Raw genomic sequence first — 24,372 nt, 5'->3', positions numbered from 1 at the left:
TAATGTTAAATTTATATTAGAAATGGCTAGTTATATAATTATAATCAACAAACTTAAATAGATAATTGTTTTTCTTACAACATAACTTTAGAAAGCATACATGCATAACAACTCTCAATGCCAAACAACACTACCATGATTCATTAGAATATATATTAATACACTCAGACTTCACATTGTCTCCTTTACTTAATTCGTCATTGAAGTTTCATCCTGCATAACAATAGAATTATAAATTAAGTTATCCGAGTCAATAATAAGATATATAATAAATCATTGCATTGTAAAATGAATACCTCCTCTCCATTACAACTGGAGCATATAAACTCATCTAATTGTTTTACTTGATTTATAGTCATACCAAGACAAGAAGGATGGTACCTACATAAAGATAAAGGTATATGACAACATCTCAAATTTGAACAAGTAAAACTTAATATTAAATAAATTCTAAACTCCACTTATAGGGCACATTACTAATTACCCAGAAATGTGGTGTGTTCCTATTTCCAACCTTAAAAAATTCAATTGATAATCCTAGAAAGATTATTACCAGTTTTTGCATTCCTCACACTGCACCATAAAATGGTCTGGGTTCTCAGGTATTTGGCATTTACAATACCTTCAAAATATAAGACCAATCAATCACAAAAACTACAAAAACTACAAAATCTATACCAAGTTAGACAGAACCAAACACAATAGATAAATAGATAAAATATATACTTACACTCTAACGCGAATAGGTAAAAAAAGACCGATTGCAGATTTGTATTCAAATCGGCAATAGTAATCCTTAGCTCCAACCCTCTCTAGCTTGGTGTAATTCTTGAAAGAATGAACCATACACTTACCTTGAACCGTGTAAGCACTCTGAAACTCATAGTGGTCAGACAAGAACAGTTCTTTCTCACCATGGAATAGTTTACGACCTCCGTTGGAATCCTCCGGCCTGTAATACCATCTTATCTGAACTGTCACGTTATTTCTATTGTCTATCTGGTTCTTGTTAATCTGAGCCACATAAGGAGTAGTATTGTTCTCCGGTGATCGCAACAGCACATTGTCTCCAACTTCAGAAACAAACCATAATGTAGAAAGATATTATAAAAACAAAAAGAAAGAAAACCGACATAGACAATCATATAAAAAAAGAGACAGATTCAATTACCTTTGACGACTTTGTTGGTGCCTCTGATAGTGTAGGAGTCTAGGTTGCGTTTGACTGCACTGGTTTTGGCCATCTAGTGAGAGAAAGTGAGGGTAATCTAGAGTAGGGTAGGGCTTTTGTTCTCTTATGTAGTACTAAAATTTATGGCGGCCATGGGCTAAACCCTAGAAATTCGTCAATAGCTGTGTATGGTTACCACGGGCCGCGGCCATGGGAAAAACCCTAGAAATTTTTCAATAGCTGTGTATGGTTACCGCAGCCATGGGAAAACCCTACATATTTGTCAAAAGCTGTGTATGGTTACCGCGTGCCGCGGCCATGGGAAAAACCCTAGAAATTTGTCAATAGCTGTGTATGGTTACGGCGGCCATGGGAAAAACCCTAGATATTTGTCAATAGCTGTGTATGGTTACCGCGGCCATGGGATAATTGTTTTGCTATGATGAAAACATAAAGAATGTCCATGGTATTATTTGGATTTGTTGAATTTTTTTGCTTAAACTTATCATTAGTTACTCAAAGTTAAAAGTACACTCAAATTTTTAGTAAAATTTATTATTTAGTTATTGTTTATTTTGAAAGTGAGTAACTATCATTCTTTCACGTTTTTGTAAAGATGACATTAACACTGAGAAATAACAATAAAAATAATAAGAGGTTGTCTTAAGTTTAGTTCAAAAGATTGCTAAACACAATCAACTTAAATATTATTTTAAATGATTCAATTTTCAATAAACAAATATAATAAATTTTAAATTAACTCGAAAACATTCTTTAGGAGATTGAGTTACCTCTTCACTGTTAATATCATCAAATTGTCTCTTTCTCCAAATGATGCGTTTTTTCGGAAAATAGGTTCAATTCCCATTTCACTTATAATATGTTCGGCTTCAACCAAGACTTGATCAAATCCAGATTCTCTAAACTCTTGGAGAAAAGAAATAATCCCCTTTAACTGTCTAATAGCAACATCAATATCCATTTTTTCTGATTGGAGAAATTTACTGACAATGTTAATCTCATATAATAACTTGTACCAAATTATCATTCCGGTTAGGAATTCAAAATTCTCAAGTTCAAATGATGCCAAACCCTCAGCTTCACTCTTAATTTTTGAGTCACAAGAAGTGTTTGCCAAATCAATTAAAGCATCTCGTATTTTTAAAGTCTGGTCTTTTATGGGCTTCACACTTTCAACATGACTTTCCCATCGTGTTTGTGATAATGGCTTGACCGTAAGACCTTGTACATGATCTTTGAAGATTTTCCACCGCTTGGTAGAAGAAGAGAATAATGAATTTATGATTAACCACAATGTTATACTTCCGCTATGCAATAATGCAAGATACAGATTGTGAATCCACCATTTCACCAGACAAGTCCACAACAATAAAAAATAATCAAGTAAATCGAACCAAAATCTCACCGAAATCGGAGGAAGAACTCTAGTGGGTAGTGGCACAGTGCCGAGAAACAAGACTGGAACGAGCGAAAAAGGCCCAAGAGCTCGGGGAAGGAGACAATCGAGTTTTCTGCTCTGATTCCGGCAAGCTGGAGAATCGACGACGGGCTTGGAGTTTGGGGAAAGTGTTTTTTTTTCTAGAATGTTTGTTCTTATTTTTTTTTCTTTTTCCTTGATTTTGTTGATAAATGAGAATTTTGCGATTCTTTTCTCCAAGTAAGATAACGTTTTTTATTTTTATTTTTTTGGATACAAATTAAGTTAGGGCTTATCATTGATAGGTTATAGATTATTATTTATGGGCTTTTTAAAAATAAGCCCATGAACATATCATTATAATTTTTTTTTTTAAGATTTTGGTACCCAAAAATATTTGGGCCTGAGGCAATTGCCTCACTTATTACACAACAGATCTAAGTTTCGTATACAAAGGTTGGGGGAAATATTATCTCATCTCAACTAAGGTAACTATTCTACATGATATATGAAGTTGTGTTCTTCAAATGAGCAAATAATGATGTTTTGCATTTTTCAATAAAGCTTAGCGGTTAAAATTACTCAATGCTAACATAAATTATACAATTCTCTCGGAATTGTTGATTTGATACACTCAAGAACTCATTAGCCATATATGTATATATACACATATTGCTATCATGTTTTCCATTTTGTTTATATGGTAATCTATCCTTCCAAATATTTTTATGTCCACATATTGAATATGAAATGGTTGATAAAGATGAAGTAATGTGACACATCAAAATGACCTGTGTTAAGGGAAAAAAAAATTAAAAAGCCTTAAATCTCAAGATAATAAGATAACTAATTTATTTAGTGGTGAATTTTCTATTGAAATAATTGTGAGATATGTATAGTTTTTGTGCAACTTTTTATAATAGATGTGTCATTATTTATCTTCTAAACTTCCAAACATATATGAACATTCTAACTCTGATAATCAGTAATGGAAGAAGAAAATATGATTAGGCCTGTTATTGGCTACTCATTTAAGATGAAATAAATATTCATGTCAAATCTGAGAATTAAACAAAAGGAGGTTATGAAGTGGGTCTTATGGTTCTACAATGGTGGACCCCTGGACTTAGGAATCCAGGGCCATTGTGTTTGGTTGGGTTTTTAAGACAGAAACTATACAAGAATTGTTGAGTACTAGAGGAGATTAAATTATGTGTTTATGCTTAATGAAATCAAAACAAGATGAAAATTCAATTTACAAATTATTGAAACTCTTTCCATATTAATGGTTGAATGTGTTTCTCCCGGAGTCTGGATGATATTAATTTACAAATTATTGATGAAGAATTCCATGAGTTGAAGGTAAAGAGAATGGACCAATTGGATTTTGGGATTTTGAAGTTCATTAAGTTTATCTTGCTATAAACTTAGAGTCATGTCTTACACAACTTTGGAGGTTAAAAGAATCATGGGAAAATACTATATTACATTGGAATCAATTAAAGTTGAAATTGGAATTTTACACTAAACTGATGAAAAATCTACAAATTTGAAGCACCATATAGGCAGGTTAAATTGAAAAATTGAGCAAAGAAATTGTGAAACACTTTAGTCACGTTTCTGAATGTTTTGGAGACTTGACACTTGGCTTAAGAGTTTTGACTGGACAAAAATCATTTTCTAAATTCAAAGTCTATTTCCACCAACTGTCCAGTATTATCCTTAATAAATTAGTTATTTGGTACACCACTTACAAAACTAGCTATGCCTGGATGATGTTATGGAAGGGAGCTTAATTCCAGTTTTAGTACGTGTTGAACATTCTTCAGAAAATCTAACTCGATTGAAATTGTGAGCATGAGAAATAGTTTCTATAGTAACATTTATCGGACTTACGATAATGTTCCCTTAAGTGTGTTCTTCATTCTTTTATTGATTTTCTTTTCCACCACTAATTGATAATAGTGGAATTGGTTGTTTTTTTTAGTGTGGAAGTAGGTCACTTTGGACCAAACTATTATAAATTTTATTGTCTTTTCATTTGTTGTTTGACTACTCTTGTTTTTTTATACCGAATATATTATGGTGTTGCATATTATTAATATTTTTCACATTGTTGGTTGGTTTGCATCTCGTTTGTAATTAATATTTTGATAACTTCCCCAACATTATTATGTAAACAAAATGATAGATTCTTCACTAAATTGCATAATCTTTCATAGAAGTCACATATTTACTTTACTTGAACAAAATTATCTTAAAAGAATATTTTCATTAATATTTTTTAATATCCAACTACAACATGAACCATAATTTCATTATGGTGTGTTTGAAATGGTACAATCAATGGTTGGGTTGATGTTGGTAGAAACAGTAAGTACACTAATTAATACAACATTTTAGGGATGAATAGTGTTTTACTTATAAGACTAGAGACTATATTGCACTTGTTATTATTATGATATAGAATGTAAAGAAACATTATCAGAATTATTTTAAGAAACTCATGACAAATTACTATCATAATCTTTTTATTTTATGATTGGCTAATATGTCAGACAATTATTGTTTTTTTTCTTTTCTTTTTTCTATCTAGATTTATATTTACAACATAACTATGTTAGAATCCCAAAAAACTAATAATATATATAATTATAATCAACAGATTTGACAAACGAAATATTATTAACTCTTTGACTCTCCTTTTTACCATATAACTTAGGGGTGTTCATCGGTTCGGTTTCGGGTTATTCGAGTTCCTCAATTCGGTTTCTTCGAATTTTTTATTTTTTTCCGTCAATTCGAAAACTGAACCGAATTCAAATAAATTCTAATTAAACCGAACCGAATTCGAATTTTATATTCGGTTCGAACTTCGAATAATTCCGAACCGAATTCGAATTTAATTTTCTTTTAAACTCAAAATAAAATGTATCAACCAAGAATTGAACCAGAAGTCTGTACCATGATAGGGTACTATTCTACCATTAGACCGCTAGTGTTTTTGTTTTTTTTTTCTTTTATTATATATTTTAATTAAAAATATTCTAGTTTGATTATTTTGAATTTATTCTTAAGTTAAGTTTGGAAGAATAAATAATAAAAAATGAATTCGGTTTTCGGTTTATTTTTCGAGTTGAAACCCAAACTCGAAAACCAATTCAAAAACCGTATTTGAATTCGAATTGGTTTGAAATTCGATTCGAAAACCGAAAATGAAATTCGAATTCGGTTTATTAGAATTCTGTTTCGGTCGGATATTCGGTTCAGACCTAATATTGAACACCCCTAATATAACTTATGTCTAAAAACTATACATGACACTAGCGAAGGTGAAAGTAAGGCACAAACAAGATTCTCTAGAATACACATTAATACATTCATTCTATGTTACCATGTCTCTTTCACTAATTAGTGATTTAGGATCTCGATAATAGAATTATTCAGCAATTCGTGCCAACAATAATATAAAAAAAAAAGAATATTACATTGCAAAGGAAAATTACTTACAGTAATAAAATCTTCAGCGCGAGACTATATATTAATTATTTTTTATGTTTCAAAACTGATGAAAAAGAAAGAAATAAAAGAAACACATGAACTATTATTAATTAAGGAAAGTATATTTAAAGAAATTAATAGCCTTGCCTTCTCTACATTGATCATTTGTAATAAATATGAACATGTATGAAGTATGTTGATTTGTTGTAGAGGGAATTTAAGTTCTACCGAACAAGACTTGTTTATGGGGATTTGAAAGAGGTAATTACTGGCCCCAAATTATAAACATCATTATGCATACATATGTATGCACTGGCTGAATTAATGTTTGATTTTCTGTATAGATTGTTGTTTTATTTTGGGAAGTTTCTATATACAACATATAGCTTGCAAAATATGGGGGTCAAGAGTAGAAGATAAAAAAAAAATCATTGTTAAATTATTCCAAAATATATGGAATTATTGATTGTTACTGAAACTCTAGTCTAGTCGAAGATCTATCACGAGTTAAGAATTGTACGAATTAATAAATGTCTATTTTGTCGTATTATATCTTCAGAAGTTTAACATTTAAGACTTTAGGTTATAACAACATAATTATGTATAGTTTCATCTCACTTCTATTATTACAATGTCGTTTAAAATTTATTTGTTTATATATGTATTGTTTATACTTGGTCAGTGGAAATATGAGTTTAATCATTGAAGAGAAAGTTTTTTAAGTACTTTGAGTCAACTTAAATTGAAAGTTAATGAGAAGATATGCTTGTATTTAAAAAAAAATTTCTTAAGTTAATATGAATCTGCATGTTGCTATTATATTCTTTATTATGTTTTCTCCTCGATCTTTTTAACTTTTCAATTATTTTTATGTCAACAAGTTAAATTTGAAATTGTTAGTAAAGATGAGGTAATTAAAGAGAGTGAGACAAATTGAAATTATATGTAAAAAACAATGTTAAGACGCCCTATACATAAACCAAATAAGACACGATTTGATGATGACTTTTTTTTAATCTTATTTAAATGATCAAATATACAGTTTTCTTGCAGTTTTTTAATAATATATTTGTTAGTAGTTGTCTTCAAACTTTCGAGATGGATTTATAAATTGTCAAGGTAACAAGAAGTTACTTATGATTTTAAATTTGCAAAAGAATCTCCAATAAAAAAACAAAAAAGAACAAGTTAAATTTGAAATTGTTGGTAAAGATGAAGTAATTAAAGAGAGTGAGACAAATTGAAATTATGTGTAAAATACAATGATAAGACGCCTATACATAAACCAAATAAGACACGATTATGAATTTTTTTTATCTTATTTAAATGATTAAATATACAGTTTTCTTGCAGTTTTTGAATAATATAAGTTTTAGTAGTTGTCTTCAAACTTTCGAGATGGATTTATAAATTGTCAAGGAAACAAGAAAGCTACCTATGATTTTAAATTTGCAAAAGAATCTCCATTAAAAAAATATTTTAGAACTAACTAACTAGAATAAATTGGTCTTATTGATGAGTATCAATCAATCCTTCATAAAATCTTTGAACACTACAAAAAAACTGTCGATTTGCAATATTTTCGTGCAACAAATAATTTATTAATGCTAATTTTTAAGAACTGCATTTGAAATTGCATTGAAATAACTTACCATTGCAAAAATTGCATCAGTTATTACAATAAAGATATATTTTCACGTAAAATAAAATCAAAAAAATATATATTGCAAAATATATCACTATAAATGATAAAATATAATATTTTTTCAAAAATTTTATGAATATAAGTCTGCAATAAATATAGTAATAAGAAAAATTACGAAAGATGCAAATATTTTCGCAAAATAAATTAAATATTAATGTTTGCAAAATATTTAGCAATAAGTTATATTTCCATTAACTATTGTATCAAATAATAAACACATAAGGCTTTTTTAATTGCAAATATAAATATAAAATAACTGTATTGGTTTTGTTAATTAAATGTGTACTATATATTGCAATAACACAAATAAATAATTTATTCGCAACTAGATCTGCAGTACAATGATAGAATATCATTGCAAAATATATTACACTAGTATTTTATATTTTTTTAAGAATCTTTTTAAGTATTCAAAATCCTTTCGCAATAGGATTTGCATTAATTTATATAAATTTTTACTTATCAATTATTTTCATACCATTAGTACAAATATAAATGCTATTCATATTGAAAATAATCATTTATAATTATTTCGCAATATAATTTACAGTAATTTATTAAATTTAATACCAATCACTGCAAACGTAATTGCTAGTGCTATTAAATATAATTGTTCATAAACTGTTCGCAATAGGATTTGCATTAATATATATAAATTTATACTTATGATATATTTTCAAATGTTTTCATACCCATCAGTGCAAAGATAATTGCTATTCGTATTAAACATAATCGTTTATAAATTGTCCGCAATTACATTTGCAGTAAGTTATATAAATTTATACTTAGGATATATGTTCAAACGTTTTCATACCCATTAGTGCAAACTTAATTGCTATACCTATTAAATAAAATCGTTCATGATCTTTCCGCAACAACATTTACAATAAGGTATATAAATTTATATTTTTGAACTCTTAGGTGCACTAATTTAAGCACTAACCCATTTAGAAAATTATATTTCATTAATGTTTGCACTAATAATTTGGATGTGTATTGCGAGAATTCATGGAACTTGAATGACATAAATTGTTATTATTTTTGAGCTCTTGGGTAGAATTCCTCTATATTAGTGTGCACTAATATTTGCACTAACTTATTTAGAAAATTATACTGCATTAGCGTTTGCACTAACAATTTGGATGTGTATTGCGAGAAATAGTGCAGATCGAATGTCATAAATTATAATTATTTTTGAACTCTCGGGTAGAAATCTCTTGTATTAGTGTGCACTAGTATTTGCACTAACCCATTTAGAAAATTATACCGCATTAGCATTTGCACTAACAATTTGGATGTGTATTGCGAGAATTAATGGAACTCGAATGACATAAATTGTTATTATTTTTGAACACTTGGGTAGAATTTCTCTATATTAGTGTGCACTAATATTTTCACTAACTCATTTAGAAAATTATATTGCATTAGTGTTTGCACTAACAATTTGGATGTGTACTGCGGGAAATAGTACAGATCGAATGTCATAAAATATAATTATTTTTGAACTCTCGGGTAGAAATCTCCTATATTAGTGTGCACTAGTATTTGCACTAACTTATTAAAAAATTATACCGCATTAACGTTTGCACTAACAATTTTGATATATATTGCGAGAAATAGTGCACATCGAATTTCATAAATTGTAATTATTTTTAAACTCTCGGGTAGAAATCTCTTATATTAGTGTGCACTAGTATTTGCACTAACCCATTTAGAAAATTATACTGCATTAGCGTTTGCACTAACAATATGGATGTGTATTGCGAGAAATAGTGCAGATCGAATAGCATAAATTGTAATTATTTTTGAACTCTCGGGTAGAAATCTCCTATATTAGTGTGCACTAATATTTGCACTAACTCATTTAGAAAATTATACTGCATTAGCGTTTGCACTAACAATTTGGATGTGTATTGCGAAAAATAGTGCAGATCGAATGTCATAAATTGTAATTATTTTTTAACTCTCGGGTAGAAATCTCTTATATTAGTGTGCACTAATATTTGCACTAACTCATTTAGAAAATTATACTACATTAGCGTTTGCACTAACAATTTGGATGTGTATTGCGAGAAATAGTGCATATCGAATGACATAAATTGTAATTATTTTTGAACTCTCGGGTAGAATTCTCCTATATTCGTGTGCACTAGTATTTCCAATAACTCATTTAGAAAATTATATTGCATTAGCGTTTGCACTAACAATTTAGATGTGTATTGCAAGAAATAGTGCAGATTCTATTAATTATTTCTCACCAACCACATCTACCCATGTACTTCTTTACCAACTTTATTTAATTCTTCTTCTTCATTTTCCTTTATTCTATCTCCATCTTTTCTCTACATTTCTTTATCATTTTACATCGTTCATCTATCATTTTCTTTTCCTAAACTCTATCTTTCATCACCAACTTATAGAAGATCTTCATACATTGATCACCAAAATCAAGAACATCAATACATTGGTTTTGTATTTCAAGGTAATTATGTCTACAAACTCCAATATCACTTACTTTATTTATTCATTGACTAATTATGTTTATATATATATATATTCATTGACTTATATGTAAACATATTGATTTAGTGAATGAAGATCTTTTAATCTATAATAATAGATAACCATTATTTTTTTTGCTTTTAGTAGGTATTGTTTCAATAGAATTGCATCTAAATTATATACATAACTACAAATGAGGTCTGACCGTGATTGGATGTATACGAGAAACCCTGAAAGTATGGAAGATTTTTTAAAAGGAGTGCAAGAGTTCATTTCATTTGCCACAACTCAACTCGGTTATATGGATGGTGAAAAAATAAGGTGCCCTTGCTTAAAATGTCGTATTCAAAAGTACATTAAGTCAGATTTGTGCCTTAGTCATTTGATTAAGCATGGATTCATGGCAAACTATCATACGTGGTCAGCTAATGGGGAATCTAGTCAAACCTCGAATGTATACACCTTTCGACGTAAAAGACCTTCGCTCGGTTACAATGAAAGAACAACAAATCGGTATGAGTCAATGATACATGACATGGATTCTAGTTTCCAACCAAATGTGGAAAATGAAGCATCAACCTCTTCCAATTTTAACACATATATTTTATCAGAAAGGTTTTGGAAAGCATTGAACGCGGCACATCAACCAATCTGGCCTGGTAATGATAGCGAGAGTAAACTATCTGCAACTGTGAAACATCTTAACATGAAATCCGAGAACAATTGGTCCGAACGTGCTGTCAATCAAAATCTTGACTACATTAGATCAATGTTACCCAAAGACAATTGCATGCCGGATAGTTATTATAGCATGAAGAAATTGGTTGAAGATTTGGGTTTGCCCGTGATTAGAATAGATGTATGTAGAGATGGTTGCATGCTTTTTTGGGGGGAAGATATTGATAAACAATCATGTAGCTTTTGTCATCAATCTCGATACAAAGAAAATGTTCGTAAACTAAAGCCCCACAAACAACTATTTTATTTACCACTAGCTCCCAGATTGCAAAGGTTGTACACCTCAAATGTGACAGCACCTCACATGACATGGCATGGTCGTCATGTCAATAAACCCGAGATCATGTGTCATCCGTCAGATGGAGAGGCTTGGAAGAGGTTTGATCACCATCATCCAATATTTGCACTTGAACATAGAAATGTTCGATTAGGACTATGTTCAGATGGATTTGCTCCTTTCGGACAATATGGAAAAGCATATTCATGCTGGCCAGTTATTCTAACACCGTACAATCTACCACCGGGGATGTGCATGAAATCACCGTATATGTTTATTTCATTGATTATTCCCGGGCCAAAAAGTCCTCAAAGAAAAATCGATATTTTCCTTCAACCGTTGATAGATGAGCTAAAAATGTTATGGAATGTAGGTGTTCCTACTTATGACGTTTCTCGAGGTGACACGTTTATCATGAAGGCAATGTTGTTGTGGACGGTTAGTGATTTTCCGGCTTATGGAATGTTATCAGGCTGGAGTACACATGGAATCGATAGTTGTCCGATATGCATGAAAAAATCTAAATCCTTCCGATTGAAATACGGTCGAAAAGCTTGCTACTTTGATTGTCATAGACAATTCTTGCCATTGGAGCATCCTTACAGACATGACACGCAACATTTTACAAAAAACCGGGTGGAAAGAACTATTCATCCTCATATTAAGGATGGAGATGAAATATGGACAGAAATTTCCCATTTGAAGCTTGTTAGTGAAGCTCCCAATGAATATCCTCATGGATTCGGTGATTATCACAAGTGGACTAAGAGAAGTATCTTCTGGGAACTTCCATATTGGGGTAAACTTCTAATTCGACACAACTTGGATTTTATGCATATCGAAAAGAACGTGTTTGAAAACATCATAAATACGGTTATGAATGTGAAGGGAAAGACAAAAGACAACCTTAACGCTAGGAAGGATATGTTTCTTGTTTGCAATCGTCCGGAGCTACATGTTGATCCTAATACAACTTCTCGAAAGCCTAACAAGGCTTCATATAGTTTGACGAAAACAGAAAACATGATAATTTGTAAATGGGTGAAGACCTTGAAATTTCCGGATGGTTATGCGTCAAATTTGTCACGGTGCGTTGACACAACCGAATCAAGGTTGATTGGATTCAAAAGTCACGATTGTCATGTTTTTTTAGAAAGATTATTGCCTATTGCATTTAGGAGATTACTACCTAAATTTGTATGGGGAACACTTGCGGATTTAAGTAATTTCATGAATGACCTAAGTGGTAGAACTTTGAGCTCAGATCAAGTGGATAACTTGCACTCTCAAATTCCGGTAATTTTATGCAACTTGGAGAAGATTTTTCCACCCTCCTTCTTTGATTCAATGGAGCATCTTTTGATACATTTACCATATGAAGCAAAAATAGGTGGTCCTGTACAATACAGATGGATGTATCCATTCGAAAGGTATGTTGCCTATATTCAAATTATATTTTCCCATAATTTTATTTATAGTTGTAATACATTTTTCCAAATTTCTATTTAGGTTTCTAAAGAGTGTGAAGCAAAAGGTGAAAAACAAAGCCAGAATAGAAGCGTCCATATGCAATGCCTATATTCTAGAAGAAATATCCACGTTTGCTTCATATTATTTTGAATCGAAGGTGAGTTGCAAACAAAGACAACCACAAAGGAACACTGAAGGGCCTGTAAACATAACAGAACCACCGATTTCGATTTTCAATTACCTTGGACGTGGAACTGGTGGTTCATCAAAGAGATTTATGTCAAGCCAAGAAACTTTATCGGCTCACAATTATGTCCTATTGAATTGTCCGGAGGTGGATCCATATTATAGGTAGCGAATTATTAATTTGAATTTCAATTATAAATTTGTTTGCTTAAAATTTATATTATGATTGTAGGGCCTTTTGTGACATGAATGTCGGGTTAGATCCGGATGAAATAGTTTGTCAATTCTCATCATGGTTCCGATCAAAGGTGATGAACTAATTATTTCACTTTGATTGAAAATTGATCTTATTTGGTTCAACACATGGTGTTCATTAATTAGTTTTCAGGTTGTACAAGACAATCGACGGAATACGGAAAAAGATCTACCTTATTTCATCTCATTTGGTCCTAAAACGCCTGCAACCACATATTCAACTTACTTCATCAACGGTTATGTGTGGAGGGCAGGTGATTACGGTTCTAATAGATCAACGATGAATAGTGGTATTTCCGTTCATGCAAACGATGTCGATTACTATGGACTTTTGGAAGAGATTATTGAATTACAATACCCAGGTCCATGTTTACGTGTTGTTCTATTCCGATGCATATGGTTTGATCCAACAAGAGGTACTAGAGTTAATCCTACCTACAGATTGATTGACGTTAACATGAAACATAGATTGAGGAAATACGATCCATTTGTTCTTGCACAACAAGCCATACAAGTTTATTATTCGAACTATCCAACCCCAATGAATGATCCTAATTGTGAATGGTTGGCCGTTTGTAAAACAAAAGCAAGGGGAAAGATTGAGGAAATATGGAAAAATGAAGTGGAGGTGGAGTATCAACAGGAGTATCCAACCATTGAATTGTATATTCCCCTTGATATACCGTTGTACAATGTTAATGATTTGAGTGACCCAAATATTCTGAATGTTGAGTTAGACGGATCAGATGAAATTGAATCGCATGAGAGTGGTTCGGAGGAAACTGAAAACGTAAGTGATTCATATTATAGTACAAATGAAGATGTTGAACCTATATTAGGGGAAGAACAATCCGGAGATGACATGTTTTAGATTCCTAACGAGTCAAATGATTTATATTATGATATATTATGGTGAATTTTATGGTATATTTTAATCAATGTTATGGTAAATTTTATGGTATATTTTAATGAATATTATGGTAACTTTATGGTATATTTTAAGGATTTTTATGGTATATTATGGTCACTTTTATGGTATATTATGGTGAATTTTATGGTATATTTTAAGGATTTTTATGGTATACTATGATATATTATGGTGAATATTATGGTACATTATGGTGACTTTTAAGGTATATTATGATGAATTTTATGGTATATTTTAAAGATTTTTATGTTATATTATGATAAATTTTATAGTATATTATGGATACTTTTATGGTATATTATGGTGAATTTTATGGTATATTTTAAAGATTTTTATGGGATATTATGGTGAATTTTATGGTATATAATGGTGAATTATATAGTATATTATGGTTAATTTTAGTGCAAAAGAGATCTTGCACTATCTTCGGCACTGACATTGTAAAAAGAGTATTGCAAGCCTTAACGCATATAGGAATTTACTTATGATTAAATGAAAGTATTGCAAGAGTTAGTGTAGAGGGTTAAGGGAAAGTACTGCAAGGGTTAGCGCAGAGGGTTAAAGGAAACTTTGCTTAGAGCTATGTTTAATGCAAGGCCAAATAGCAAAAATCTACCCGAGAGCTGAAAAATATTTACTTAAAATGCCATTGGAATTGTATTAAAATCCGCACTAATGGTTAAAGGAAAGTAGTGCAAAACTTAGCCCAGATTGGCACTAAATTCCGTTTAGAGCTAAGTTTAATGCAAGACCAATTACCCTAAAAAAATTTACCCGCCCGTTTATTTTATTTTTCCGCCTAAGTCCCCCCAAAATATTTCATTTCCAAAAAATATTTCTCTCTCCTTCCATTACGACCTATCTTCGTCTCCAAACATCCTTTAGCCTCCATCTTCATCTCCAGCCGCCTCCGTCTATCTTCATCTTCAGCCGCCTCTAGTCTCCTTCTATCTTCATCTCCAGCCGCCTTCAGCCGCCTCCAGCCTCCATCTATCTTCATCACCGTCTCCAGCACCGTGACCCTCTTTCTCCATCCTCCTCCAGCTGCCGTCTATTTTCATCTCCAGCCGCCTCCAGCCTCCGTTTATCTCCATCTCTGTCTCTAGCACCACGACTCTCTTTCTCCAGCCGTCTCCAGTCGCGATACCCTGAAACCCTCCAGTCGCGAAACCCTAAAACCGTCTAATCGCGAATCCCTAAAATCCTCTAGTCGCGAAACCCTCTACAGGATAACGTTCCAGGTATCTCTAACTCTATCTTAATCTTTCATTGTTATTGTTTATTTACAGTTTCTCAAGAATTAAAATATGTTTTAGGTCAATGGAAAACTTGACTGTATGCGAATGATCTATCACATATATATATAATCAATACTTTTTTCATTCTTTAGTATTAGGCATTGGAAAATTTGACTGTATGCGAATGATTAATCACATATATATGTAGTCAATACTTTTTTCGTTCTTTAGCATAAGGCATATAGAGTGACAGACTTTGGTAATACCTTTTTTATTTATACAAGTCTAAAAGAAACATTTAAACCCTTGATGACTGCTTTTTATGCATATTTGCAGAAAAAAAAACACATGGTAAAGATGATTTTTGTCCCATCTTCCATTAACTAGCTAAAACTTATAGATATATATCCCTTTCAAATCTTATAGGAATAACATAATCATATTATTTGTTGAATTCTGAAAGCTACCATATTTCAATTTGATTAGTACATTGAGATATTATGTTTGATTTTCCGTCTAACATTAAAGTTAATTTCTTGCATTCATTTCATCTGCTTATTTGATCTGCATAGTATTATTCATTCCAATTGTCAATTGAGCTTCCTTAGCTTATCTCTTGATGTGTATTTGTTTGTTATGATTTATTGTTTTTCTGTGAAATGGTAGAACTTTTCATCTAGGTTGAGTTCCTGGCTCATTTCTTGATGGGTATTTATTTGATAAGGTCAATTAGTACTTTTAATTTTGTTTCAATGCTTTTGTTTCTTTTATTTCTTAATTTTCAACTATTTAATCAATTTTCATTGTTATTGTTTATTTACAGTTTCTCAAGAATTAAAATATGATGAAATAATGTTTTAGGTCAATGGAAAACTTGACTGTATGCGAATGATCAATCACATATGTATATATAATCAATACTTTTTTCGTTCTTTAGCATTAGGCATTGGAAAATTTGACTGTATGCGAATGATTAATTACATATATATGTAGTGAATACTTTTTTCGTTCTTTAGCATAAGGCATATAGAGTGACAGACCTTGCTTAAGTCGACATGTGTATTTTGTTTCTTCACTTGCTTTTTGGTAACATCTAAGTTTCATTATATTAAATATTTTGTCTATTCTTCATTCTACTCCTTTTTCCTATCTGAACTTACCTTGTAGCCCTTCTTTCATTTGACAAAGTAATGACTAGCTAGGTTTGGCAAATTGGGAACTCAAGACTTTATTGTTCCATTGATACTAGAAAAAGTTCTTATTTCATCAAAGGTTTATTTCTTTTTCAGGATTATTATCTTTCTAGAAAATTGTACTTTCTTCGCTATTAGAATTCCTTTTATACCTTTGTTTACAAAAGACTTTGGTAATACCTTGTTTATTTATACAAGTCTAAAAGAAACATTTAAACCTTTGATGACTGTTTTTTATGCATATTTGCAGAAGGAGAACACATGGTAAAAGATGATTTTTGTCCCACCTTCTATTAGCTAGCTAAAACTATAGATATATATCCCTTTCAGATCTTATAGGAATAGCATGATCATATTATTTGTTGAATTCTGAAAGCTACCATATTTCAATTTGATTAGTACCTTGAGATATTATGTTTGATTTTCCGTCTAACATTAAAGTTAATTTCTTGCATTCATTTCATCTGCTTATTTGATCTGCATAGTATTATTCATTCCAATTGTCAATTGAGCTTCCTTAGCTTATCTCTTGATGTGTATTTGTTTGTTATGATTTATTGTTTTTCTTTGAAATGGTAGAACTTTTCATCTAGGTTGAGTTCCTGGCTCATTTCTTGATGGGTATTTATTTGATAAGGTCGATTAGTACTTTTACTTTTGTTTCAATGCTTTTGTTTCTTTTACTTCTTAATTTTCAACTATTTAATCAAGTAAAATATTAAATAAATTTAGTGATGTATATCATTTTCAGTTACAAGTTAAGAAACACAGCTTATTAAGGAACTAGTAATTGAATATTTACTTCTCAATTTCCTCCAGGATTTGGCTGTCCTAGTGCTATTGATATTTATATAGTTTATTTCTCCCAATTCATCAAAAGGAGAGGATGCCTAGACGAAAGAGGATAGACGATGAAGACACTGATACAGAATTTGAAGTCGTAAGATTTCTAAAATCCTAGATTTCAAAGATGTTGTTACTAATATGCTAATATTATTTTCAATAATGTTTTTTGATTATCGATTTCAGGAAACAATTCGACCCAAAATTAATGCACCTGCCAAGAAGATTGGTGCAAACTCTAAACGCCCTAGAATTGAAATATCCCCAGTACCTAAAAAAACGTCTAAAGTTGTTTCAAGAAGACAATCCCCACAGAAAAAAAAAATGGATCCTAAACGACTAGTTGTCTCTACTCCTAAATCACCAAACCCGACTCAACTCCAAAAACAAAATAAAACATCCAAACAACCAACTCCCAGCCATGATGTATCAACTCTCCAACCAGTATCATCTGCTGGTTTGGAGACTCAATCAGACCGGCCAGAAACATTCAACAATCATGCACTCGTCCTTGAAGATCCAATCCCAACTCATCCAACCTCAAATGTTGCTGATCATGATGATATAAGGGCGGAGGACGGGATAGCTAGTGTTTGTAAATCTTCTAAGACGTACATCGAGGTTAATGGAGAAAAGTAAGTTTCAATAGGTAAATGTTATCTCTAACAATTGACAAATGTAACTAATATATTTTTGTTTCTACAGCTTCATTCCAGATATCTTGAAAGATATACATCGGATAGTAACGGGATATTGGAGGGGGGCGTATTTAAATTGGAATCAAGTGCCGGAAGACATTAAAAACACATGGTGGGAACATTTTACGGTAAGTGATAATCAAAAACTTACATACTTTTAAATATTAAAAATTGTTTCAAATCCAAAACTAATTTCAATTACTTATTGAAGGAGATGTTTGAGTGGGATCTAGTCTCAGAGGGGGATGTAAACAAACTTTTTAAGAAGAAGGCGGGTACGAAGATAAGGAATTTCATAACTAGGGCAAAAGCAGCAATGAAGAAGCCACCACATGTCACACTGGAAGACTGGGCGCAAATGAAAATTAACTTTGAAGAACCTAAATATTCAGAGAAGTGCACTAAAGCTAAAGGACATAGACACGATTACACGTCAAATGGTGGGGCGACGTACTGCGGTGGTTCCATAACGGCGGAAGAACATCAGAGAAGATTAGTAAGTAATTTAGTTACTTTTTTAGTATTCAATTCATATTTATTTTCTAAATGAAATTATTATATATTTCTTGAAAGGCACGGGAACTAGGAAGACTCCCAACCATTCTTGAAACATTTGAAAAAACGTTTAAAAAAAAAGATGGTACTTGGAGTGGGAGCAGGGCAGCAGAAGTTGTGGTAAGTTTTATTCAATGATACATATGATTATTTATTATAAATGATGTTGAGATTATTATTTGTACTAATAATTTTTTTTTATGTGTAGGAAACTTTTAGTCAGCTCCATGAAACACAAAATTCTGTTCAACTAGAAGAAAGAAAAACCGACACTGAATTGTGGATGGAGGCGGCTGGATCGAGCACTAGCGGGCGGGTGTTTGGAATCGGATATATGGGTCGAAAACAAGTGTATCAAGATAATCGTTCCAGCACCAAGCTAAGTTTGGAGGTGAACACTCTGAAGGAAACAGTGACTGAATTGAAGTTGGAGAATTCAGAAAAACAGAAAGAAGTTGAGAATTGTAAGCTGGAAATCAATACACTCAAAGACCAATTCGCCGAGATGATTCAATTAATGAAGAAAAGTGGACAACCTACTCCCCTAACAAATACAACTCCGGAAGGCGGAGACGTATGAAAAGGTTAGTTTCCTTAACCTATTCATTCATTGAATTTGGTTTTATACATTGATTTTAATTTATACCAAATATACAGGAATGAGTGATTTTAATTTGGTGTTGTTTGGTTCTAAATTGATTAAGAAACTTTGTGTGAACTTTAGATGATTTTGTAATGTTGAATAACTTGTAAAATGTTAAAAAAAATAAAAATAAATTGTTCTCAATAGTATGTGATTTTTGTCAGAATTTCAGTTTTTGTAGACATCATCCTAATTAGATTCAATTCTACATCCATTTGGTCAACATTAAGTTGAATATATTATTTATAACTACTAAGATAATCATGATCTTTCTCCATAGACTTTTCTTATAAAACTGAAGTAGAAACATACATGTTGTGGATGCTATTCAAATTTTAAACATATATGTGGTTGTTATTCAAATTTTAAACATATATGTGGTTGTTATTCAAATTTTAAACATATATGTGGTTTCTTAGTTGTTATATTGTATTGTATTAGACAAGCATGTTCACACTAGGAAGGCAAGGGAATTAGATTTCTTAGTTGTTGTATTGTATTGAATTTAATTGAGGGAAAACTATAGTTGAAAATGTTATGTTATATATTGACATTATTGAGTGTTATTTCTTAATAATATGAAATTTTATGTGCAAGTAATTAGTGGAAAATGATGTTACATATTGACATTATTGAGGCATCAAAGGAAAACAAATCATATATTTTATTTATGTATTAGCTTTATAAAACTATAGTTTCAATGTTGTGAATGCTATTCTTTGTATAAAATTCAATGATTTCTTTTACATTATATAATATAAATATTTTCTTTATACATAAAATGTTTATACATTTCATTTTTTTGATTCAAAGCTTTGTTTGTATTTTTCTATATGTACACAGGTATGGCTGAAATGTGGATCTTCCATGACATTGATGATCTTTTTGGACTATATCAATGGATGATTTCATTATTTTATGGACAAGGTTTGAGAAATTATATTTTGGAAAGTTTGAATTGAATTGAATCTGATATGTATGCTGTTTGACTTGGTTATGTTTGAGGTTAATTATGATGTTTGAATTAGTTATGTTTAAGGTTTGAGAAATTATTTTTTGGAAAGTTTGAATTGAATTGAAATTGTGGTTAATTATGATGTTTGAATTGGTTATGATTTCTTTTGCCTATTATATTTCAAAATTAGTTTTTTCAATACCAGGTTCAAATAAAATAAAAAAGTTACAAATGTCTTAGAAAATTTAATGCTAAAATAAAAATTGTGCACAATATTAATGCTAAAATAAATAAAATTAAAATAATGTATAAAAGATTTGCAATATTTCGAATCAAATAGTGCAAAATAGTTAATGCAAAAATATATTACAAATATTAAAAACACTATTATTGCAAAACCAAATGTATATACATTTGCAAATGTTAATGTAAACTAATCTTATATATATAAATTATATAAGATATTGAAGAAATGATTGCATAAATTACCGCAAATTGTATTGGATCATTTTCAAATATTCCGTATTTGAATATAAATTAAATTGAGTATTGCAAAACCAAATGCGGATACATTTGCAAATATCAATGCTAATTAATCGTATGTTTACAAATTATCGAAGATATTGAATAAATAATTGCATAAACTACCGCAAATTTTATTGGATCGTTTTCAAATATTCAGTATTTGAATATAAATTAAATTGAGTATTGCAAAACCGAGTGTAGATACATTTGCAAATATCAATGCTAATTAATCATATGTATATTATATTATCAAATATATTGAAGAAAATATTGCATAAATTACCGTAAATTGTATGGCAACATTTTCAAATATTCAGTATTTGAATAAAATTCGGAATGTATTGCATATACAAATGCGGAAATATTTGGAAATGTTAATGCAAACTAATCGTAATAATATATTTATTAACGAAGTTATTGAAGAAAGTAGTGCAAAAACATGAGGCTTTTAATAAAAATATTAATGTAAATATTATTGGAAAATTATATTAACCATGGTTAGTATATGTTTTACAAAATAAGGGATTTTCTGCAGCATATTTGGTTTTAGTGATAATGTTATGGGAACTAGTATTGCGCGCGTTAATGCAAATTTGCATTGGGGTGATTTGCATTATTTTTGGTATCCTTGCAAATTTAGTTGCGAACCTCTCAGATAATGCTAATATAATTGCTGAAGTTCTTTTTCATTGCAAAGAATGTTGTTTTACCCTTGTTGCAAATTGACCGTTTTTTTGTAGTGGAAGTGGTTAACACAAAATCTTGTTATTGCTCTATGTAGATTATCCACTTGCTTTCAAAGACTGGAAACTATTTGGGAACTCATGTATATGCTTAAAAAATAAGATTGACATAAGAAAGCTGGAGAAATCAAGAGGGTTGTTTGAAATGAAAATAATCAAGAAAGGCTTGTGTAGAGACTTGTTTCAAGTTGGTCAACCAAGTTACCTATAAAGAGATGTTTATAGGATTTTCATGTCCTCTGAAAGGGGTTTACTTTAATTGGTACTCCACTTCAAGGTGTTATATGGAGACTAATCAAAGGATGAAGGTGAGATGGAGAAGATAGGTGCATGTGTCACTTGTTCCTTATAGTCTGTGATGGTTTGAAATAGGCCAAATTGTTGGCTACTCATTGAGGATGAAAACAAGATTAACGTCAAATTCGAGAATGACACAAAGGGAAATATGAAGTGGGTCCTATGTTTTTCCATAGGTGAATCTGAGAAAATGACGATATAGAAACTAAAGGCCATCGTTTTGATAGGTAATTTGTTGATAAAAACCATACAAGGGTTGTTGAGAAGCGGAAGTCAATGTATGTGTTTATGCTTGATGAATCAAAACAAGTTGGAAATTCAATTTACAAATTATTGAAACTCTTCCCACATCAATTGTTAGGTGTCTTTCTCAGCATGATCTTTAGCCAAAATGGAATATCCCTAAAAGGCATGCATCCTCTAAAGTTGTTGTCCCGTGTTGTTGACATCGTCGCTCTTTAGGTTTATGTAGAGGTTATCTACTTATTTTAATAAATTTTCTTAATATAATATATTTATTATTAATAAAAATGTTCTTTTAACATAACTTATGTCAATAAACCATACATGCACACTAACGATTGGTTGATGTTGATACATAAGGCAAGTATCACAAGTACTTAATACAACATTTTGATAAATTGTGTTTTAAATATAAGCTTTTAGATTACGTATATCTTATTCATCATCTACTTATATTATGAAAAATTATTATGATATATAATTGAAAGACATTTTATCTATTATATATATAACCTCATAATAAATTATTATCAAAATCTTATCATTTTTTGCTAATATATGGGAAGGAGATGAATCCTAACTTTTTTTTCAAGATTTAGATTCACCTTAAATTTAAGTTAAAAGTCATACATCAAAAAAACATCAATAAAAATAGATAGTTATAATCAACAAATTTAACTGAAAAAATGTTTTCAACACCTTACAACATAACTTATATGTCAATAAACCATACACGCACACTAACGACCCACAATGTCAAACAAAACACTACCATGCCTCCTTCATTTCACTTCACTTCACAACTGAGCACGTCTCCTTCACTTCACTTCATTCATGTTTTCAATTTTATCCTAATGACAAAAGAATTATATATTCAGTTAATCTTGTAAACAATAAGATAAATAACATAATCAATAAATTAGAAAGTGAATACCTCCTCTCCATTACAATCAGAACACATAAACGGATCTAATTGTTTTGCTTGATCAATAGTCATCTCAAGACAAAAAGGATGGTACCTAAAGAAAGACAAAGGTAGATAATAACATCTCTTATTTGAACAAATAAAACTTTAATACTAAAATTAGAAGTAAATCATAAACTCACTTATCCAGCACATTACTAATTACTCAAAAATGGTGTTCCAAATTCTAACCCTACAAAATCCATTTGGTATATATATATATATATCAACAAAGGTTTTGAAACCCTACACAGATTATTACCAGTTTTTGCATTCCTCACACTCCACCATCAAAAGGTCAGGGTTTTCGGGCAATTTGCATTTACAATACCTTCAAAATATAAGATTAATCAATCACAAAAACTACAAAATATATACCAAGTTAGACAGAACTAAACACAATATATACTTACACTCTAACGCGACTAGGTACAAAAACACCGGTTGCAGCTTTGTATTCATATCGACAATAGTAATCCTCAGCTTCAATTTTCTCTAAGTTGGTGTAATTCTTCAAAGAATGAACCATACACTTGCCTTGAATCGTTAAAGCATTCTGAAAGTCGTAGTGGTCGGACAAGAACAGTTCTTTCGCACCATGGAACAGTTTACGACCTCCGATGGAATCCTCCGGCCGGTAATACCACCTTAGGCAAACTGTCACGTTATTTTCATTGTCTATCTGGATCTTCTTCATCTGAGCCACATAAGGAGTAGTATCGCTCTCCGGTGATCGCAACAACACATAATCTCCAGCTTCAGATTCAAATTAACCATGATGTAGAAATTAAGATATCATAAAAACAAAAAGAGGAGAAAATCGACATAAACGATCATATAAAAAAAGAGACAGATTCAATTACGTTTGACGACTGTGTTGGTGCCTCTGATGGTGTAGGAGTCTAAGTTGCGTTTGACTGGTTTGATTTTGGCCATCTAGTGAGAGAAAGTGAGGTGAGGATAGGGTAGGAGAATAGAAGAATAAATGGGCTATTGTTTTCTTATGTAATACTAAATTTGACGGCGGCCATGGATAAAGATATTGGTCTATAGCTATTTATAGGTACGGCGGCTATGGGATAAAACCCTAGAAATTGGCGTACAGCTGTTTATGGGATTGCGCCCAGGTTTTGGATATAAATGCCACATAATTGTTTTTTTTTTTTTGTTTTTTTTTCTATGATGAAAATATAAATAACGTATAGGATTATTTGGATTTTTTGAAAAAATATTTCTTAAATTTATCATTAGTTACTCAAAATTTAAATTAGTCAATTTTTTAATAAAAAATTATAAATTAGTTA

General features: G+C 30.8%; 4 protein-coding genes across 7 annotated transcripts; 2 read left to right on the top strand and 2 right to left on the bottom strand.

Annotated features, from left to right (window-relative positions):
• Positions 1 to 549: 549 nt before the first annotated feature.
• Positions 550 to 1,244, bottom strand: LOC124940625 (chromatin remodeling protein EBS-like). The gene is made up of 3 exons (XM_047481147.1): positions 1,172 to 1,244; positions 731 to 1,073; positions 550 to 622 (listed from the first exon to the last, which is right to left on the bottom strand). The coding sequence occupies exons 1-3, from the start codon at positions 1,242 to 1,244 to the stop codon at positions 550 to 552; spliced, it is 489 nt and encodes a 162-aa protein (XP_047337103.1).
• Positions 1,245 to 10,162: 8,918 nt separating this feature from the next.
• On the top strand, positions 10,163 to 14,186 carry LOC124937583. Of its 3 annotated transcripts, none has more exons than XM_047477870.1 (5): positions 10,163 to 10,297; positions 10,462 to 12,762; positions 12,842 to 13,153; positions 13,221 to 13,296; positions 13,377 to 14,186. In XM_047477870.1, exons 2-5 carry the CDS (start codon positions 10,511 to 10,513, stop codon positions 14,112 to 14,114), a joined length of 3,378 nt encoding a protein of 1,125 aa, XP_047333826.1. In that variant the 5' UTR covers positions 10,163 to 10,297; positions 10,462 to 10,510; the 3' UTR covers positions 14,115 to 14,186. The 3 variants fall into 3 exon arrangements, with proteins under 3 accessions (XP_047333826.1, XP_047333825.1, XP_047333827.1); XM_047477869.1 differs by having other exon boundaries at positions 10,182 to 10,297; positions 10,465 to 12,762; XM_047477871.1 differs by having other exon boundaries at positions 10,182 to 10,297; positions 10,465 to 12,762; positions 13,370 to 13,579.
• Positions 14,187 to 14,999: 813 nt separating this feature from the next.
• LOC124940373 lies at positions 15,000 to 20,446 on the top strand. 2 transcript variants are annotated; one of them, XM_047480886.1, is made up of 8 exons: positions 15,000 to 15,412; positions 17,483 to 17,542; positions 17,632 to 18,080; positions 18,151 to 18,271; positions 18,355 to 18,639; positions 18,717 to 18,818; positions 18,907 to 19,282; positions 20,185 to 20,446. In XM_047480886.1, the coding sequence occupies exons 2-7, from the start codon at positions 17,489 to 17,491 to the stop codon at positions 19,276 to 19,278; spliced, it is 1,383 nt and encodes a 460-aa protein (XP_047336842.1). In that variant the 5' UTR covers positions 15,000 to 15,412; positions 17,483 to 17,488; the 3' UTR covers positions 19,279 to 19,282; positions 20,185 to 20,446. The 2 variants fall into 2 exon arrangements, with proteins under 2 accessions (XP_047336842.1, XP_047336841.1); XM_047480885.1 differs by having other exon boundaries at positions 17,422 to 17,542.
• A 2,880-nt stretch (positions 20,447 to 23,326) lies between these two features.
• On the bottom strand, positions 23,327 to 24,046 carry LOC124940581 (chromatin remodeling protein EBS-like). Its single transcript, XM_047481106.1, has 3 exons — positions 23,932 to 24,046; positions 23,482 to 23,824; positions 23,327 to 23,399 (listed from the first exon to the last, which is right to left on the bottom strand). Exons 1-3 carry the CDS (start codon positions 24,002 to 24,004, stop codon positions 23,327 to 23,329), a joined length of 489 nt encoding a protein of 162 aa, XP_047337062.1. The 5' UTR covers positions 24,005 to 24,046.
• Positions 24,047 to 24,372: the final 326 nt, after the last annotated feature.

The sequence above is a fragment of the Impatiens glandulifera genome, chromosome 5, assembly GCF_907164915.1.
Source record: "Impatiens glandulifera chromosome 5, dImpGla2.1, whole genome shotgun sequence".
NCBI lineage: Eukaryota > Viridiplantae > Streptophyta > Magnoliopsida > Ericales > Balsaminaceae > Impatiens > Impatiens glandulifera.
This window is presented reverse-complemented; position numbering and strand designations above follow the sequence as displayed.

What these genes read in the sequence shown, in the direction of transcription:
- LOC124940373 (XM_047480886.1), top strand. Translation starts at nt 17,489, where the DNA reads ATGCCTAGACGAAAGAGGATAGACGATGAAGACACTGATACAGAATTT. An exon ending in ATCGAGGTTAATGGAGAAAA is followed by an intron (nt 18,081 to 18,150) that starts GTAAGTTTCAAT and finishes TTGTTTCTACAG; the next exon opens with CTTCATTCCAGATATCTTGA. An exon ending in AAGAACATCAGAGAAGATTA is followed by an intron (nt 18,640 to 18,716) that starts GTAAGTAATTTA and finishes ATTTCTTGAAAG; the next exon opens with GCACGGGAACTAGGAAGACT.
- LOC124940625 (XM_047481147.1), bottom strand. Translation starts at nt 1,244, where the DNA reads ATGGCCAAAACCAGTGCAGTCAAACGCAACCTAGACTCCTACACTATC. An exon ending in CACCAACAAAGTCGTCAAAG is followed by an intron (nt 1,074 to 1,171) that starts GTAATTGAATCT and finishes TTGTTTCTGAAG; the next exon opens with TTGGAGACAATGTGCTGTTG. An exon ending in TTACCTATTCGCGTTAGAGT is followed by an intron (nt 623 to 730) that starts GTAAGTATATAT and finishes TATATTTTGAAG; the next exon opens with GTATTGTAAATGCCAAATAC.
- LOC124937583 (XM_047477870.1), top strand. Translation starts at nt 10,511, where the DNA reads ATGAGGTCTGACCGTGATTGGATGTATACGAGAAACCCTGAAAGTATG. An exon ending in TGGATGTATCCATTCGAAAG is followed by an intron (nt 12,763 to 12,841) that starts GTATGTTGCCTA and finishes ATTTCTATTTAG; the next exon opens with GTTTCTAAAGAGTGTGAAGC. An exon ending in CATCATGGTTCCGATCAAAG is followed by an intron (nt 13,297 to 13,376) that starts GTGATGAACTAA and finishes ATTAGTTTTCAG; the next exon opens with GTTGTACAAGACAATCGACG.
- LOC124940581 (XM_047481106.1), bottom strand. Translation starts at nt 24,004, where the DNA reads ATGGCCAAAATCAAACCAGTCAAACGCAACTTAGACTCCTACACCATC. An exon ending in CACCAACACAGTCGTCAAAC is followed by an intron (nt 23,825 to 23,931) that starts GTAATTGAATCT and finishes TTGAATCTGAAG; the next exon opens with CTGGAGATTATGTGTTGTTG. An exon ending in GTACCTAGTCGCGTTAGAGT is followed by an intron (nt 23,400 to 23,481) that starts GTAAGTATATAT and finishes TATATTTTGAAG; the next exon opens with GTATTGTAAATGCAAATTGC.